This window comes from Zingiber officinale, chromosome 11B (assembly GCF_018446385.1).
Source record: "Zingiber officinale cultivar Zhangliang chromosome 11B, Zo_v1.1, whole genome shotgun sequence".
NCBI lineage: Eukaryota > Viridiplantae > Streptophyta > Magnoliopsida > Zingiberales > Zingiberaceae > Zingiber > Zingiber officinale.
The window spans coordinates 3,099,373-3,115,150 of NC_056007.1; the positions used below are offsets into that span (position 1 = coordinate 3,099,373).

The 15,778-nt window shown below is 40.3% G+C and overlaps 1 protein-coding gene across 1 annotated transcript; it reads right to left on the reverse strand.

Moving 5' to 3' along the window:
• Positions 1-1,521: 1,521 nt before the first annotated feature.
• LOC122035306 (oligopeptide transporter 5-like) lies at positions 1,522-14,163 on the reverse strand. The gene is made up of 6 exons (XM_042594720.1): positions 14,121-14,163; positions 13,579-14,027; positions 13,411-13,508; positions 12,440-13,277; positions 12,127-12,309; positions 1,522-2,148 (listed from the first exon to the last, which is right to left on the reverse strand). Exons 1-6 carry the CDS (start codon positions 14,161-14,163, stop codon positions 1,522-1,524), a joined length of 2,238 nt encoding a protein of 745 aa, XP_042450654.1.
• Positions 14,164-15,778: the final 1,615 nt, after the last annotated feature.

Consider the following 15,778-nt stretch of genomic DNA (forward strand, 5'->3'; position numbering starts at 1 on the left):
ATTTTTTATAATTTTTTTTTTAAAATTGGGCCCTTTCCTGTGGTGGGCGCTGAGGCGGTCGCTTCCTTGGCCTCATGGATGGTCCGACCCTCTTCACTAATGCACGATTTTTCCGCCAACGCCATGCCCACGATTGACCACGCTGATGCTGCGCCTTCCGCCCATTGCCTCCATGCAACCGTGATAGACAAAATCGCCGGCCACGAAGGCCAATCTTTAGCCTACTAGGATGGTCGCCGGTCCTCTCCGACACTAAAAAACCTTCTATAGGCCTGACAAGATTGCCGACGATGATTCTGCCCGTCCTAGCCACCAACATATAGTCGACCAGCCAGGATGCCATCAACGGCCACGGACTGTTGTCACCAGCAAATCCCTGCAGCATTATGTAGTCGTCGACGCTTGTTTGGTACGACACATTAGTCGTGCAAAACAACCACAAGAAATGGCAAAGCGAGAAAATATTCGTACGCCGATTTCATAATTCGTCTTAAGCATTTAGATTCTAAATGCATGAAAGATGAATTGATTAAAGCGGTAAAAACTTACAGCGATCTCCCGCAGATCCGCAATCAGTAATGGCGAAACTCGTTGTCGGAAGAGCGATCACAGGATCGGAAAGTCCTCCACGATTCCACGAACCAAATCCCACCGCCTCAGATGTCCTTCTCTAGCTCTCGTTGCCTTCTCGCAATTTTGCACCCCTGATGATCCTTGGATGCACCATTTATAAATGGAAATGGCCCAAGGGTAAAATGGACTTTTCCATTAAAAATAGTGGGGAACGTGGGCATGTTCCCCACTCTCCCCATTTCCTATACCCACTGACTAGCCCACAGCAGAACTCGAGGGCAAATCGTATTTTAGAATCTTCTAGTTCATCAAATTTCAAAGATTTGCTTGCTTGTTTAAGAAAATACGTCAGAAGCACTTTATGACCTATCTTTTCTTAGGGATACTTTGGAAAATGTGTCGATACTTTGAGATATATGTATAACACAATACTTACATTATAAAAGGAGTTTCCATCTACAGGCGGAAGTATTTGATGCTCTACATTTCGATACACTCATTGCTACAATGTTCTTCCTCCATTTTCTTCCTTCAAACCGTGTGATGATTTGAGCGTCGGATGACCAATATCGGGGACCCTTTCCCTGGCCCGACACTAACACTCTTTATGTCGCAAGACAGTGCGGAATCTTCGTCGAGTCAACAGTGGAGCCTCGTTTTCAACTTTAACGCCTTTATCGTTTTCGGACAGGATCAAATATGAATATTGAATTATCAAATAATAATAATAATAATAATAATAATAATATAAACTAATTTTATTGAATTAAACACAAAATTTATTTATAATCCTAAAAAATAAAAAATAGTGAAGATAATTCAAACATTTGTTTTTTTAAATGGAACTTTATTAAAAATCTCAAATTTTGTACAGAAATGTTTTCATCAACTTAATCAAAGCTCAATAACAAAGTAATTATCTTCAGTGGCGTGTATTATATAATTCATTCAATGAAGTTCAGGACATCCCTTGGGGATGTAGGCGCCGGGCTCGGTGGGGCATTTAGCGAGGGGACAATAGTCCTCGGTGACGCCTCCCCACCAGTTGACAGAGTAGATGTTATAGTTCCTGAGGGCGAAGAAGGCGACGACGCCCATGAAACTCGTGCCGGCGTCGAGGGCGGCAGACATGACATAGGCGTAGCGCCCCCACCACTGCTTGTGGTGCTTGAACACCCAGTAGTTGACGACGAAGCCGACGATGAACCAGCAGTTGTAGTTGATGGCCTTGTTAGGCGGCATGCTGCCGGAGGAGCCGAAGATGACGGGGAAGTTGATGAGCGGGATCCACTTCTTCTCCGGGAAGAGGCGGTGGAAGAGGTAGACGACGGCGGGGGCGAGGAGGCCGAGGAGGAAGAAGTAGTTGAGGCCGGCGTAGATGGAGCCGGGGCCGAACATCCGAGCAGGGCCAACGACACCCCAGATAACGGAGGCGCTGAAGAAGACGGAGTCGCTGGGGCACGTCCACGGGGTGTCGTCCGGCAACTGGTTGGTATCGCAAATGTGGGGGACGTCGGTGAGCAACCACCACGCCGTCCAGAAGTAGCTCGCGTTGGCGATCACTGAACCCGCCAACTGAAATAAAAATAAAGTTTAATTAAATAAATAAATAAAAAAGAACATATCACCTTATATATATATATATATATATGTTTACTTACCTGAGCAACGAACATGGACCTAGGAGGAATCTTCATGTAGTAACCGAGCTTGAAATCGCTGAGAAAGGTGATGGCTTGGGACATACTCATATAGCCGTAGGTTTTGAACACCACATTGGCCAATGGCTTTCCCGGCATTATGTAACCGATCACCATCTCTGTTATTATGTTCAGTCCAGGCGTCTGCATATATATATCACCCACATGTAAAATATATAATTCATTAACCATTGATCGATCAATTCATCATCAATATCGGAATTAATATTCCAATTAATAATATATATAATAATGCTTTTGATTAATTAAATACCGTATTGGTGGTGGCGGTGATGATCCCGACGGGAAGGGTGAAGACGAAGGCCATGGCCATAGCGAGGAAGAGGCCCCAGTAAGGCAGCTGCAGGGCGCGGCCGAAGCCCTCGCAGGTGTAGATGGAGAGCGCGGTGACGACGAGGAGGAGGAGGTGGAACCAGAGGAAATTCCTGAAATATACCAATTACGTAAAATGTGGAAAACAATGTGTTTATTTTGAAAGTAGTTACCTTGGTGTGTGTTTCGCATTTGCAATATGCGAAATTTAATAGGTTTCATATTCTGCAAATGCGAAACTAATGAAAATCACAGACATGCTACGATATTTGGTATTTATATCGTGGTAATTACAAAATGTCGTAGCAAATATCGATATTTGCTCTGTAGTTACCTGAACACAAGAATGCTACGATATTTGCTCTGTGGCGAGCTTTCCTATTAAAACTAAGAATTTTTTTGCTTCAAAAGCATTGATTTCGCATTCGTTAAATGCGAAAGCAATAGTTTCGCATTTGCTAAATGTGAAAGCAATAGTTTCGCATTTGCTAAATGCGAAACCAATGCTTTAAAAGACCAAAAAATTCTTAGTGTAGATGTTTTCGCATTTGCTGCTTTCTGCTCCAAAACTAAGGATTTCTTTTTTTTTTATTTGCTAAATGCGAAACCAATGTTGTTGCGATAAACAATAAAATTCTTACTGTAAATGCTTTCGCATTTGTTATTTTATGCTTCAAGAACTAAGGATTTTCTCTTTTTTTGTTTGCGAACTGCGAAACCAATGCTTTTGCAACAAACCAACTTGTTCACCCAAATTCTCAGAGAAAAATACGGGCTATAGCGACATCCGACTTATTCACTTATTTAGTTCAACAAGACAAATAAAATCATTGAATTTTTACCGTGTAACTTCGCAACCATTAGTCAACAATGCATAATAAATCGCTTACCTCAGTTGAACAATATAAGAAACAGAAATCAATACTATTATCCAACTGAAACATCTGACAATCAAGTAAAAGTACAAACCAAAAATACTAAAATCATACCAAAAAAAATAACTTTTTTCTTTTTAAATTTTGTATGGAAATAAAGTGGCCATCCAAAGGATTTCACAACATTTTCACATATCTAGGAGCTCATGCTTGAAGATGGATCCATCATCTCATCTGAATTGTTGCTCATGAACTATCGAGCTCCAACTCACTTGGCCCCTTCCAAAGGTGATGTTTTTAGTTGTTTCTATGCAGTTCATAAACTAACATCTAATTTCATATGATCCAGCTTTGGTGATGTAACGAACCCATTCAACTGTGTTATAACCACTTTTCTCTCATACCTGCCTAAACATAAATGCTAATAATTAGAAAAATAAATAATTCGAGTGTTACAAATTATGGGATTGAAATATTTCAAAGATGTACCTTCAGAAAGCGGACCCGCAGACCTGATGCAGTGAACATTGGTACCTAAGAATAAAGCATAAACACACATGAACACATGATATGATACGCATTTATATGAAACAAAAGACAAATGATAGTGTGAGAAGCTGGACAAAATAAATATATAGAGCCTCTCTATAGTCCTGTAGAGACTTCATCCATAGCCATTCATTTTAATGTTGGGAATTTCAACCTTCCATATATAATACCTTGATTTGATGGAATCCTATATTAAAAAAGCAGATAGTACATTAAGCAAACAAATTCTATTTGGAGCTGGAATGAATTCTATCTATTTGGAGCAGATAGTACATTAAGCTCCTAGAATTCCTCAGCAACTTTCTTACAGAATCAGAACATTAACCACATAAGAACATTTGCACCTCAACAACTTCCAAGAATTCCTCAGCTTCATCAATATTTGAAACCAAATTTCTTACAGAGTAAAACAATCTGCAACTTGCACATAATATTTACAATCAGTAACTGCACATAATATCTACAACAACTGCACATAATATCTACAATCAGCAACTGCACATAATTCATATTCCATCACACCAAAAAGAAATCCATATCCGGCCATCAAAAAATCCTTCAAACACACTACACATGAATTTATCCTTCTAACACATTAATGCAAAATCTGCACAGATAATCCGCTACACTAAGGAATGCTTCATGAAGCCAAAACATGATGCACACAGATTTAATATCCTGAGAAAAATCTAAAGTTAGTCTTATACAACTTAAGAGATACACTACTACTAATTGAAACCATCCAACATAAGTTAGTCTTTTCTCATAATACACTATTGTCCAAATAAAATTTACATTTTGCTAAGTAATAATTAGTGCCCCATCCCTAGCCTCCCATGTGTACCGCAACCAATATGTTTTACTGTTCTTTTTTGTTTGCGTAGAGCTATGGGGAGATCACCATGATGTTCAACGGTAATGTCATTTTGCTCATCCAGCTCATTATCATTTACTTGCAATTGACTAGATCCACCATTGTGTGCATTATCATTGGTTATGCCAGAATCAAGTGTTTGATCAAAAAGGTGAATTGGAGTAATAGGCGATGGACAAACTGTGGGGGTCTGGGTTGGTAATGTAGTATCAGAGTGACTACCATGTTCCAAATTACTTGAAGAACCTCCAAGACCAATATTTGAAAAATGAGATTGAGTAGGTTGAGTTCGGCATCTCCTACCACCTTGTCTTCCCCGCTGAATATTTCTTGGTTCTTTATGAATCTGTTGTGTAAGTGAACTTTGGTGATCAACTTGTTCAAGTACATGCGAATGCCTAATATCCAAACGTTGCTGTCCTCTGGCTTGGTGCATGTAGTGGCTAGCTATATCTCGAATTTGTGCAAAATATCCAGCATGCTTAGCATCACTGATCGCCATCAAGTCTAATGATGTGTAGAACACTCGGCACATGCCATCCATCTAATATATACATAGATGAATTAGTTAGTATGAACATAATAAATGCAAATTAATAGGTACTACTAAAAATTTCATATTGGAAAAAAAAAATACCAAATACTCAGTAGTCTCTCCATCACCCTGAAAGCCATTAGAAGAAAATCGTTGACTCGGATTTGTAATGTATATAACTGTCCGCTGCCAATACCAAGACATATATTCTACAGAGGCATGCATTGGATCATTCACTAACTCGCCATTTTCAACATGGTTAAGTGAATCACGCCAATGATCAATATATTGTTGATGTGTCTCTATCCAATTAGTGTTGGCTCTACCACTGCGTGTCATTTTATGCAATGCAACATGTTTATCTAACAGGCGAGGAATAGGGATCGGTTGATGCATACCAAATTGTCGTAAGACTCTGTTTGGTAAGTGAGCTTCAACAATCTCCCAACATATCAAATAGGTGACAGATCTCCAACATGCTCGACCTCTTGTACAATACGAAGGCAATAATTCAAGAACATGTTCTTCATACGGTAGCCAGATAAACTGAAAAGGATAAGAAACCCATCCAGAAATAGCAAGTTTAAGAATAAACTTAAATTGTTTACACTACCTGATTTAAACAATCTGTAATATAGCAAGTTTAAGAAATAAACTTTGACAAATGTTAATATTAAGAAGTTATTCCTTGGTAATAATATTATCATGTGAGGAATAATATTTTCTTAATATTATTACCAGGAGAGCCAGGTTCTTATGTTAATATTAAAGGAATAGCGTATAATGTGCTGTAAACATAATAACATAATAACCTGGTAATATTATTACCAATTATAGCATATAATATGCTAATAATATTGTTACCTGGTTATAACCAGGTGAGCAGGTGAGCGAGGTTTACAACATATAAGCTATAACCTGGTAATAGGTCCAATAGCTTATTTCTTTAACCAATAGCTTCTTATCCTGCGTGTCATTTTATGTTTACAGCATATTATCTTCGATTCCTTGTAACTTTCGAATATAGCATATTATCGTTTAAGAATAAAAAACATATAGCATATTATCGTTCATTTATACCTGATTAGGTTGTAGACTGGCGAATGCATCTCGATAGGCAGGCAAAACATGCATCGGAACTCTAGTCACTCCAAACTCCACATTCCACCTTAAATATATATGGATGGAAGATTATTAAACTTAACACTGCATATATAAAAAAATATAAATAAATAATTTAATCCATTGTATTGAAGTAAACGAACCTCGATCCATAAGGGCGAGTGAAATCGACTTCATCAGTGCGTCGGATGGGTTGAATGGTGGGTAACCGTTCCCAAGCCCACAACTAAAAGAAAATAATATATTTTAAAAGAATTACAATATAATACAAGATATCATTAAGCTATATTCAATTACCTGCAATAATACTAGCGGACCACATATCTCATTCGCCTTTGAATATGACGCTTTGCACAAACGTCTATATAAACAGGCCAAAATAGCACTCCCCCAACTCATAGAAGCACTAACAGACATATCAACCAAATTGATGAGGTGATGCATGTACACAGTGCTACCAGATAAATCAGATAACAAATTACCACCCAACAAATACAAAATATAGACTCTCGCCCGTTGAATACATGATTCATCTGATGCATTCTCAGGTAGAGGCTTGCAGATGATATCATACAAACACCTTAGTAGTATTCGATTATTTGATATGGCACCATCCGGAGGAGTAAAACCCATCATAGTCTCACATATATCTATCCACTGCTCTAATGATTTGTTCATATCAGCAGCACACACAGGAGATCCTATAACTTGGAGGCCCCACAAAACCTCAACATCCTGTAGGGTAATTGTCGCCTCACCAATAGGGAAATGAAAAGTATGAGTTTCTGGACGCCATCGCTCCACTAGAGCAGTAATAAGACCATGATCGAGTTGGATATATCCACACCGAATGACACCCTCAAACCCAGCTTCTTGTATGTGATGCATTACACGCTGTGGTATATTATCAACATGTCTCCAAAAACTACTATCACATCTTCTTACTTTAAGTGGGTCATCCTTGATTTTCCCATAAAATAGATCCGAAGATCTATGCTCTTTGTGTAAGAATAGCAAGTCTGGTATCAATGGGCCTGGATTTAAATTATAAACTGGAGGTGATGTCATTTTAAACACCCTGCAAAATTTAAAAATTAATTAAATAGTATTTAATTTATTCACTGCAGCATAAAGAACTGACATTAAACAAACAATATTCGTAACAAAAAAAACAAATAAAGACAAAAGTACAAAGTCTTATATCACAGCAACACCGTAAAATAGAGTATAAATAAAGTTGTACAAGGTTTCAAATCCCAAATAACATAAATGTATTTGACTTACTGAGATACAATACAAAATATTAATTCCCATCACATGGTATTCACTTACTGAGATACATTATATTAAAAAAACATCAACTATCGACTTCATTATCAACCCTGGGGTGTGTATTTTGACAATTTCTCCTGTTGTGGCCAGTTTGGTGGCATCTTCCACATCTACGGGGTTCATCAGGGTGCCTCAGATCCATCTCGTTTTGTATTCGACTTTCACGTCTCCGACCCCGTCCATGATTGATCAATCTTGAGTAATCTGCTTGAATCTCCCAACCTGGATTTGTCCAATAATCCTTATGATGAATAGGATAAAACTTGCCAGAATATTGTGCCATGTAAGTCTTTGTGGTGTGAACTTCATCCACAAGGTCAATAGCATTATCCCCTCTATGTCGGCAAACAGCAATTGCATGTGAACATGGAAATCTATGCATCTGCCACTTTCCACATGTGCAATCTTTTTCATAGTAAAGAACCGTGTGTACATGACCACCTTTACCATTCAATTGTCTTCTTGTTACAATCTTGTACACTCCATCTGTATAGTTAAACTCATCAATGTGATGTCCTTGTGCATGTCTTTCAGCCTCCATGAATTTGCTCCAATGATGTGGCGGGAGGGCTGTATTACAATGATGGGCTACCTGTTTATACCTTTGAAAAAGTTGAACAGTTCTATGAAATGACAGATCAATACATGCCTTAATTGGCAACAATCTAGCCCCTCGCAAAACATTGTTCAAACTCTCAGAAGTGTTTGTTGTAAGACATCCCCATCGATGGTTACCATCGTAAGCAAGACTCCACCGCCTTATGCCAATATCTCTCAAATACTGCCATGCCGTTGGATCAAGTGCCCTAATCTGTCTCCTAAATCTGTTGAATTTCCGTCTTTGAGTAGTACTGCCAATAGCCCAACAATAATGTTTCAAAGTGACATTCTTAAACTTTGTCATGAAATTACTTCGAACATGTCGAAGACAAAATCTATGATATGCAATTGGTTCCTTCCATTCCTCTAAATTTGACATAGCATGAATAATTCCATGGTGTCTATCAGAAATAACACATAATTGTCTATCTTGTGCCACATAATACCTGAATTGTTCAAAAAACCAACACCAACTAGCTATAGTCTCCTCATCTACTATAGCATAAGCAACAGGTAATATGCGATTGTTTGCATCCTTAGAAACAGCTATAAGCATCTTTCCCTTATAAGCCCCTCGTAAATGTGTACCATCAACACTGATAACCGGCCTACACATGTGGAATGCATCAATTGCTGGTCCAAATGCCCAAAATATATATTTGAAGACTTTCACATTTTCAGTGCTACTTGGGTGATGATGCCAGTTAACAATAGTATTGGGATTAGAATGCTCTAAGGCTGCAATATACGAAGGTAGCCCAGCAAAATTACTTTCCCAATTTCCATAAACAATCTCTATGGCTTTTCTCCTCCCATGCCATGCCTTCTTGTATGAAATATCAACATGCAATGATTGTTTAATATCAGCTTGGACATTTTTTACAGGATATCCAGGGTTCACCTCAATTTGATGAATAATGTGAGACGCAATGATAGCTGAAGTTAAATTTCTATTATTATTGCCACTGATGGAGCCAAGACAATTGTGCATATTTACCCATTGAGTGATTTGCCACATCTTATGCGTCTTCTTATGAACTGCACGAATACACCAAAGACACGGTGACCTATAATTCTCAGGCCCAGTGTTAGAATCTATGTCTGACGGCGCCACTTTGCATTTTGCAACCCATGTGTTGATTCTGCTTTCAACTACCTTAAACTCCCGATTTTGACTGATAGACCATAATGTCACGGCTTTCCGCAGTTGAGACTTGCTGTCAAATAGCATTCCTAGCCGAATTTGATTTTTTGATTCACTCCAAATATCAATATGAACTGCATCTTCTCGATCTACATTGTCATCATCATTTTCCTCCCCTATATCATTCATGAAGTGCATCACCCTTTCATTATATGGTGGAATCTCACCACAATTAAGATGAGTATCACAATCACCATCATCAGGAGAGTCATCATCCATAGGAATGCTCAAAATGTCCCCACTATCTTCAGAAGATTGAGAATATTCACTACTCCGTGCCTCATCATCCAACTGCACCTCCGGTGGCAATGGAAAAGGAATCATGGTATCATACATTGGAGATTCTACATGAGGAAGCTCAACAAAATCTTGAGATGGTAACGGAGGACCCATATTGATGTTTTCACCTACAGTCATCTGAATTGTAGGTTTAGATATCAAACTTGGTACATAATTCAGTTCAACAAATCCATTAGAAGATCCAACATGAGACATTGATCCCATAAAGTTATTAAGAAGTGCAACCATGCTCGTGTGTTCGGTTGGCAATAATTCTTCCTGTTGGATCGAACTTTGCGGAATTTCTTCCATCTCAACATAGATGTCAGCCCAAAAATCTGTAACTGTCTGGGCCAAATAGAATAAAATTTGTAATGACTTATCATTTGTAATAAGGGTGGATCTGGATTTCCCATTTTGTTCATAATCCAAGATAATATTCAGCTTAAAATGTTTTCTATCCACACCAACTTGTTGACAAATCTCATCTACCAGCTCGTCGTAACTCAATTTATGTTCAATCACTATGGTAGCGTTAGAGATAGACTGTCCATGCTTAATTGAATCATTCTCATATTCAATCTTAGCTCCCCAAAACAAGCTCACAGGAATTGGACGTTCTAAAACCATACTAATAAGCCAAACAACCCTAATTAAATGGTATATGCAATACATCAGTACATTACCATATGAACTATTTTTAAAAAAAAAGGAAGATTTTTTAGACCATAAAACTCACTGTTGTTAAGTTGAAGAACAGTTCGATGCCGACGAATTCGACGAGAATCGGGTCTTTATATTCACAGTTGGGCCTTGCCTTCTAATACTTCGCAACAAGTTAGACTTGCCTTCTAATCCTTCGCAATGAGGTGCTCCGGCATGGCCTGATCAAACAGCTCCAGGGGCGGGCAGCCACGAGATCGCGAGTAGAAGAAGAAGAAGAATAAGGCGGCGATGATTTAAGGTTTAGGTGTTCGGCGTGGCAAGATCGGACAACTAATGGAGCGGGCGGACACTATGAAAAGAAGAAGGACGAGGAGGAGTCGGCGATTTAGGGTTTAGCGTGGCTTGATGTGGGGTGGACGGGCTGTGAGGAAAAAAAAGAGGAAAGGTGTCGGCAGAAACATTTTAGGGAAAGGCTTACAACTTTCGCATTTAAGAAATGCGAAACAGCGAAAGTGGCAAAATGTTAAATAAAACTTTTTTTTACGGAACGCCTATAGTTTCGCATTCCAAGAATGTGAAACTTTATTAAATTTCGCATTTTACAAATGCGAAAGGCATACAAGCGCAGCTTCTCCAAAAAGAAACATACTGTTATCCATATTTTAAAAAAAAGGTATATTTTAAGAATTTTTCCGTGGAACCACCACTGCGGCACTGCGGCGTAGTTGGCCTTCATGATCCGGCCGTGCACGTCCAGGAAGTTCACGTTCGCCTTGGACGTCGCCTGCCGCCACAGCTTGAGCATGTACTGGCCGTCGAAGAGGAAGACGTGGGAGAGGGTGGCGGTGACGGTGGCGGCCGTGCACGTCCAGTTGACAGAGTAGATGTTATAGTTCCCGAGGGCGAAGAAGGCGACGACGCCCATGAAACTCGTGCCGGCGTCGAGGGCGGCAGACATGACATAGGCGTAGCGCCCCCACCACTGCTTGTGGTGCTTGAACACCCAGTAGTTGACGACGAAGCCGACGATGAACCAGCAGTTGTAGTTGATGGCCTTGTTAGGCGGCATGCTGCCGGAGGAGCCGAAGATGACGGGGAAGTTGATGAGCGGGATCCACTTCTTCTCCGGGAAGAGGCGGTGGAAGAGGTAGACGACGGCGGGGGCGAGGAGGCCGAGGAGGAAGAAGTAGTTGAGGCCGGCGTAGATGGAGCCGGGGCCGAACATCCGGGCAGGGCCAACGACACCCCAGATAACGGAGGCGCTGAAGAAGACGGAGTCGCTGGGGCACGTCCACGGGGTGTCGTCCGGCAACTGGTTGGTATCGCAAATGTGGGGGACGTCGGTGAGCAACCACCACGCCGTCCAGAAGTAGCTCGCGTTGGCGATCACTGAACCCGCCAACTGAAATAAAAATAAAGTTTAATTAAATAAATAAATAAAAAAGAACATATCACATTATATATATATATATATATTTACTTACCTGAGCAACGAACATGGACCTAGGAGGAATCTTCATGTAGTAACCGAGCTTGAAATCGCTGAGAAAGGTGATGGCTTGGGACATACTCATATAGCCGTAGGTTTTAAACACCACATTGGCCAATGGCTTTCCCGGCATTATGTAACCGATCACCATCTCTGTTATTATGTTCAGTCCAGGCGTCTGCATATATATATCACCCACATGCAAAATATATAATTCATTAACCATTGATCGATCAATTCATCATCAATATCGGAATTAATATTCCAATTAATAATATATATAATAATGCTTTTGATTAATTAAATACCGTATTGGTGGTGGCGGTGATGATCCCGACGGGAAGGGTGAAGACGAAGGCCATGGCCATAGCGAGGAAGAGGCCCCAGTAAGGCAGCTGCAGGGCGCGGCCGAAGCCCTCGCAGGTGTAGATGGAGAGCGCGGTGACGACGACGAGGAGGAGGTGGAACCACCACTGCGGCACTGCGGCGTAGTTGGCCTTCATGATCCGGCCGTGCACGTCCAGGAAGTTCACGTTCGCCTTGGATGTCGCCTGCCGCCACAGCTTGAGCATGTACTGGCCGTCGAAGAGGAAGACGTGGGAGAGGGTGGCGGTGAGGGTGGCGAAGCCGATGCCGTAGGCCATGGCGAAGAAGGTGCTGATGTAGATGCGGCTGTAGTTCTCGTACTCCTCCACGTTGAGAGTGAAGGTCTTGGTGTCGAGGACGCGGCTGAGGTCGTAGGGCTTGCCGGAGCGCTCGAAGAGGTGCGAGCTGAGCAAGGTGAAGCGGCGACCGTCGTAGAGGTTGTTCCAGTAGCAGAGGGGCATGATGATGTAGACTAGGATGACGTAGCCGGCGAGGACGTTGAAGAGGACGAAGATGGGCGCCGCTATGGGGCTGCCGATCATGGCGGCGGTGGCCCAGTCGAAGGCGATGGCGCCGACGCCGAGGCCGCTCATGCCGGAGCCGATCTGGTGGATGGTGATGGAGTCCTTCCAAATGAAGCAGAGGATCGAGATGCAGGTGATGGTCGGGAAGAAGTAGTTGGGGACGACGTAGTAGCAGAAGCTGCAGGCCATGCAAATGAGGAAGAACTGGAGCCGCGTCACGCCGCCCTTTGGCCGCCGTTCTTCTTCGTTCAGCGCTCTGCATTATTTATATTCCACACAGCAGATTGTATAATTAAATAGGGATGAGCAATTAGTTTAAAATATGAATCAATCAAATCAAAATAGAACTAGTTAATTGGATCACTCTTGACATAAATTCATATACACACCTGAATAGAGAGACCTGAATGAGATTGGCAGGCCACCACATGTAAGGAGAATCCACCAAGAATTTTCTGAACAATCCAGCCCAGCCGAATCCTAACAACTGAACAAAAAAAAATAATACAAAATTTAATCGAAAATAATTCGTTTTAAATTTATAGATTTGGGTGTACTTGAGTGGTTTGTGTGAGGAGGACGGCGGCCATGACGTTGATGCCGCGGTGGTAGAAGGCCTTCACGATGGTGACGATGCCGACGGCGTAATCGCCGCCGGCGCCGGCGCTGGCTATGATGGTGAGGAGGACGTGCTCCTTCATGTTGAAGGGGCCGGGGTTGAGAGAGAAGGACCAGTTGAGTAGAGGGATCCTGATGATCGCCGGCGGGAGGACGCGGGCCATCCAGCGGCCGATGGGCAGCGCCAGGATCTGGACGCAGACGCTGGAGATGGAGAGCTGGTTGGTGCGGTAGCTGAAGAACTGGTTGACGAAGGAGAGGAGGACGCAGCTGAAAACGCCCAGGATCCACGTTCGGATCGTCAGGCACGGCAGCGACGGATCGTCGGTCGTCGGCACCGTCATCCGCACCTGCTCGATCGGGCTGTCGTCCTTGATCTCCACTTCATCTGAGCTCAAACAAGAATCAAATTACGATATCAGTGAAGAAGAAGAAGATCAAATTAAGAGAGGAATTCGATTGAAGAACACAGATATTATACCATTCGATTTCTGAGGATTATTATCAGAAACTGAAGCAGCCATGCTAAGGAGATTGAAGTTGAAGGTTGATTGAATGGAGAAGATTCTGGGGGGAGAAGAATTTATAAAGCCGTGTAGTTTGGATTCTCCAAATAAAGTGATTCAATATTGGTAGCTAATTTACCTGTCCAAAACTACTTTTGATATTTTTGTAATTGTCCAACGATCTTCTTAACCGGACGACTACTTCTGTAATTTTCATATATTCATTAAAAGAAATTATAATTTAGGGATGAATATTTGGAACGAATAATATTTGTTTCAAATTTACAACAGGTTTTTGAACGGAAAAAAATCCGTCGCTAATTAGCAACGAAAATAGCAACGAAATAAATTCGTCAGATATTAGCAACAAATATATTTTTGTCGCAGAATTCGTTGTCAATCGAAGTATAAATTTTGTTAGAAAATTTATGCAATTTTGCGACAAATCTCTAGATTTGTTGCTAATTATCAACGAATATATATTCGCCGTCAATTTTGTCGCAAATTAGGGACGAAATTTCAAATTCGTTCCAAAATTTTGTTTTTTAGGTTAGACTTTTAAAAATTGGAAGATGACCCCAGAGAGCTTGGAATGATACGAAAAAAGTTTTTATGGGTTCGTATCGATCTCCTGATCTTACTAATGAGCTCAAACATAATTTATAACCAATATACTGATGTTTATAAATTTTTGGAACAAGAATCAAATATTTATCAATCGTTCGGGATAAAAAATTTATAATTGTCAATATATTTGTTAAAAATTAGGTTTGCCCCCATGCATTAATAAATCAGGAGAATGATACAAATCCATAGAAACTTGTTTCGTGTGATTCCGAGCTCTCTAGGGTCATCTTCTAATTTTTAAAAGTATAACTAAAAAAAAATTGGGACGAACTTTTAAATTCGTCCCAAATTAGGGACAAACTCCTAAGTTCGTCTCTGATTTGGGACGAATTTCTAAGTTCGTCGCAAAAATAAATTTTTTCAAAAATAAAAAAATACGTATAAAATATGGAAGATGGACCTAGAGAGCTCGGAATAACATGAAGCAAGTTCCTATGGGTTCGTAACGATCTCCTGATCACAATGATGACCTCAAATAACTAATAAAATTTTTTAATCGTAATAATAATTAGATGGAGTCTCTAAACCTTAAGACTTGGTGAAAAAGAGTTAGAGTTTAAAAATGATTAGGTGAGTTTGATATCCAAAAATAACTCACCTAAATATATTGTGTGAAAAAAAATGTTTGAGGCCATCATTTTGATTAGGAGATCGATACAAACCCATAGTAACTTGTTTCATGTGATTCCGAGCTCTGTAGGTCAATATTCCGCATTTTAAATGTATTTTTTTATTTTTGAAAAAATTAATTTTTGCCACGAACTTGGAAATTCATCCCAAATTTGGGACAAACTCAGAAGTTCATCACAAATTAGGGACAAAATTTCAAATTCGTCCCAAAATTTTATTTTTTAGGTTAAACTTTTAAAAATTGGAAGATGACCCTAGAGAGCTTGGAATGACACGAAACAAGTTTATATGGATTCGTATCGATCTCCTGATCTTACTAATGAGCTCAAACATAATTTATAACCAATACACTGACATTTATAAATTTTTGGAACAA

What these genes read in the sequence shown, in the direction of transcription:
- LOC122035306 (XM_042594720.1), bottom strand. Translation starts at nt 14,163, where the DNA reads ATGGCTGCTTCAGTTTCTGATAATAATCCTCAGAAATCGAATG. An exon ending in TCCTCACACAAACCACTCAA is followed by an intron (nt 13,509 to 13,578) that starts GTACACCCAAAT and finishes TTTTTTGTTCAG; the next exon opens with TTGTTAGGATTCGGCTGGGC. An exon ending in GGTCCATGTTCGTTGCTCAG is followed by an intron (nt 2,149 to 12,126) that starts GTAAGTAAATAT and finishes TTTTTATTTCAG; the next exon opens with TTGGCGGGTTCAGTGATCGC.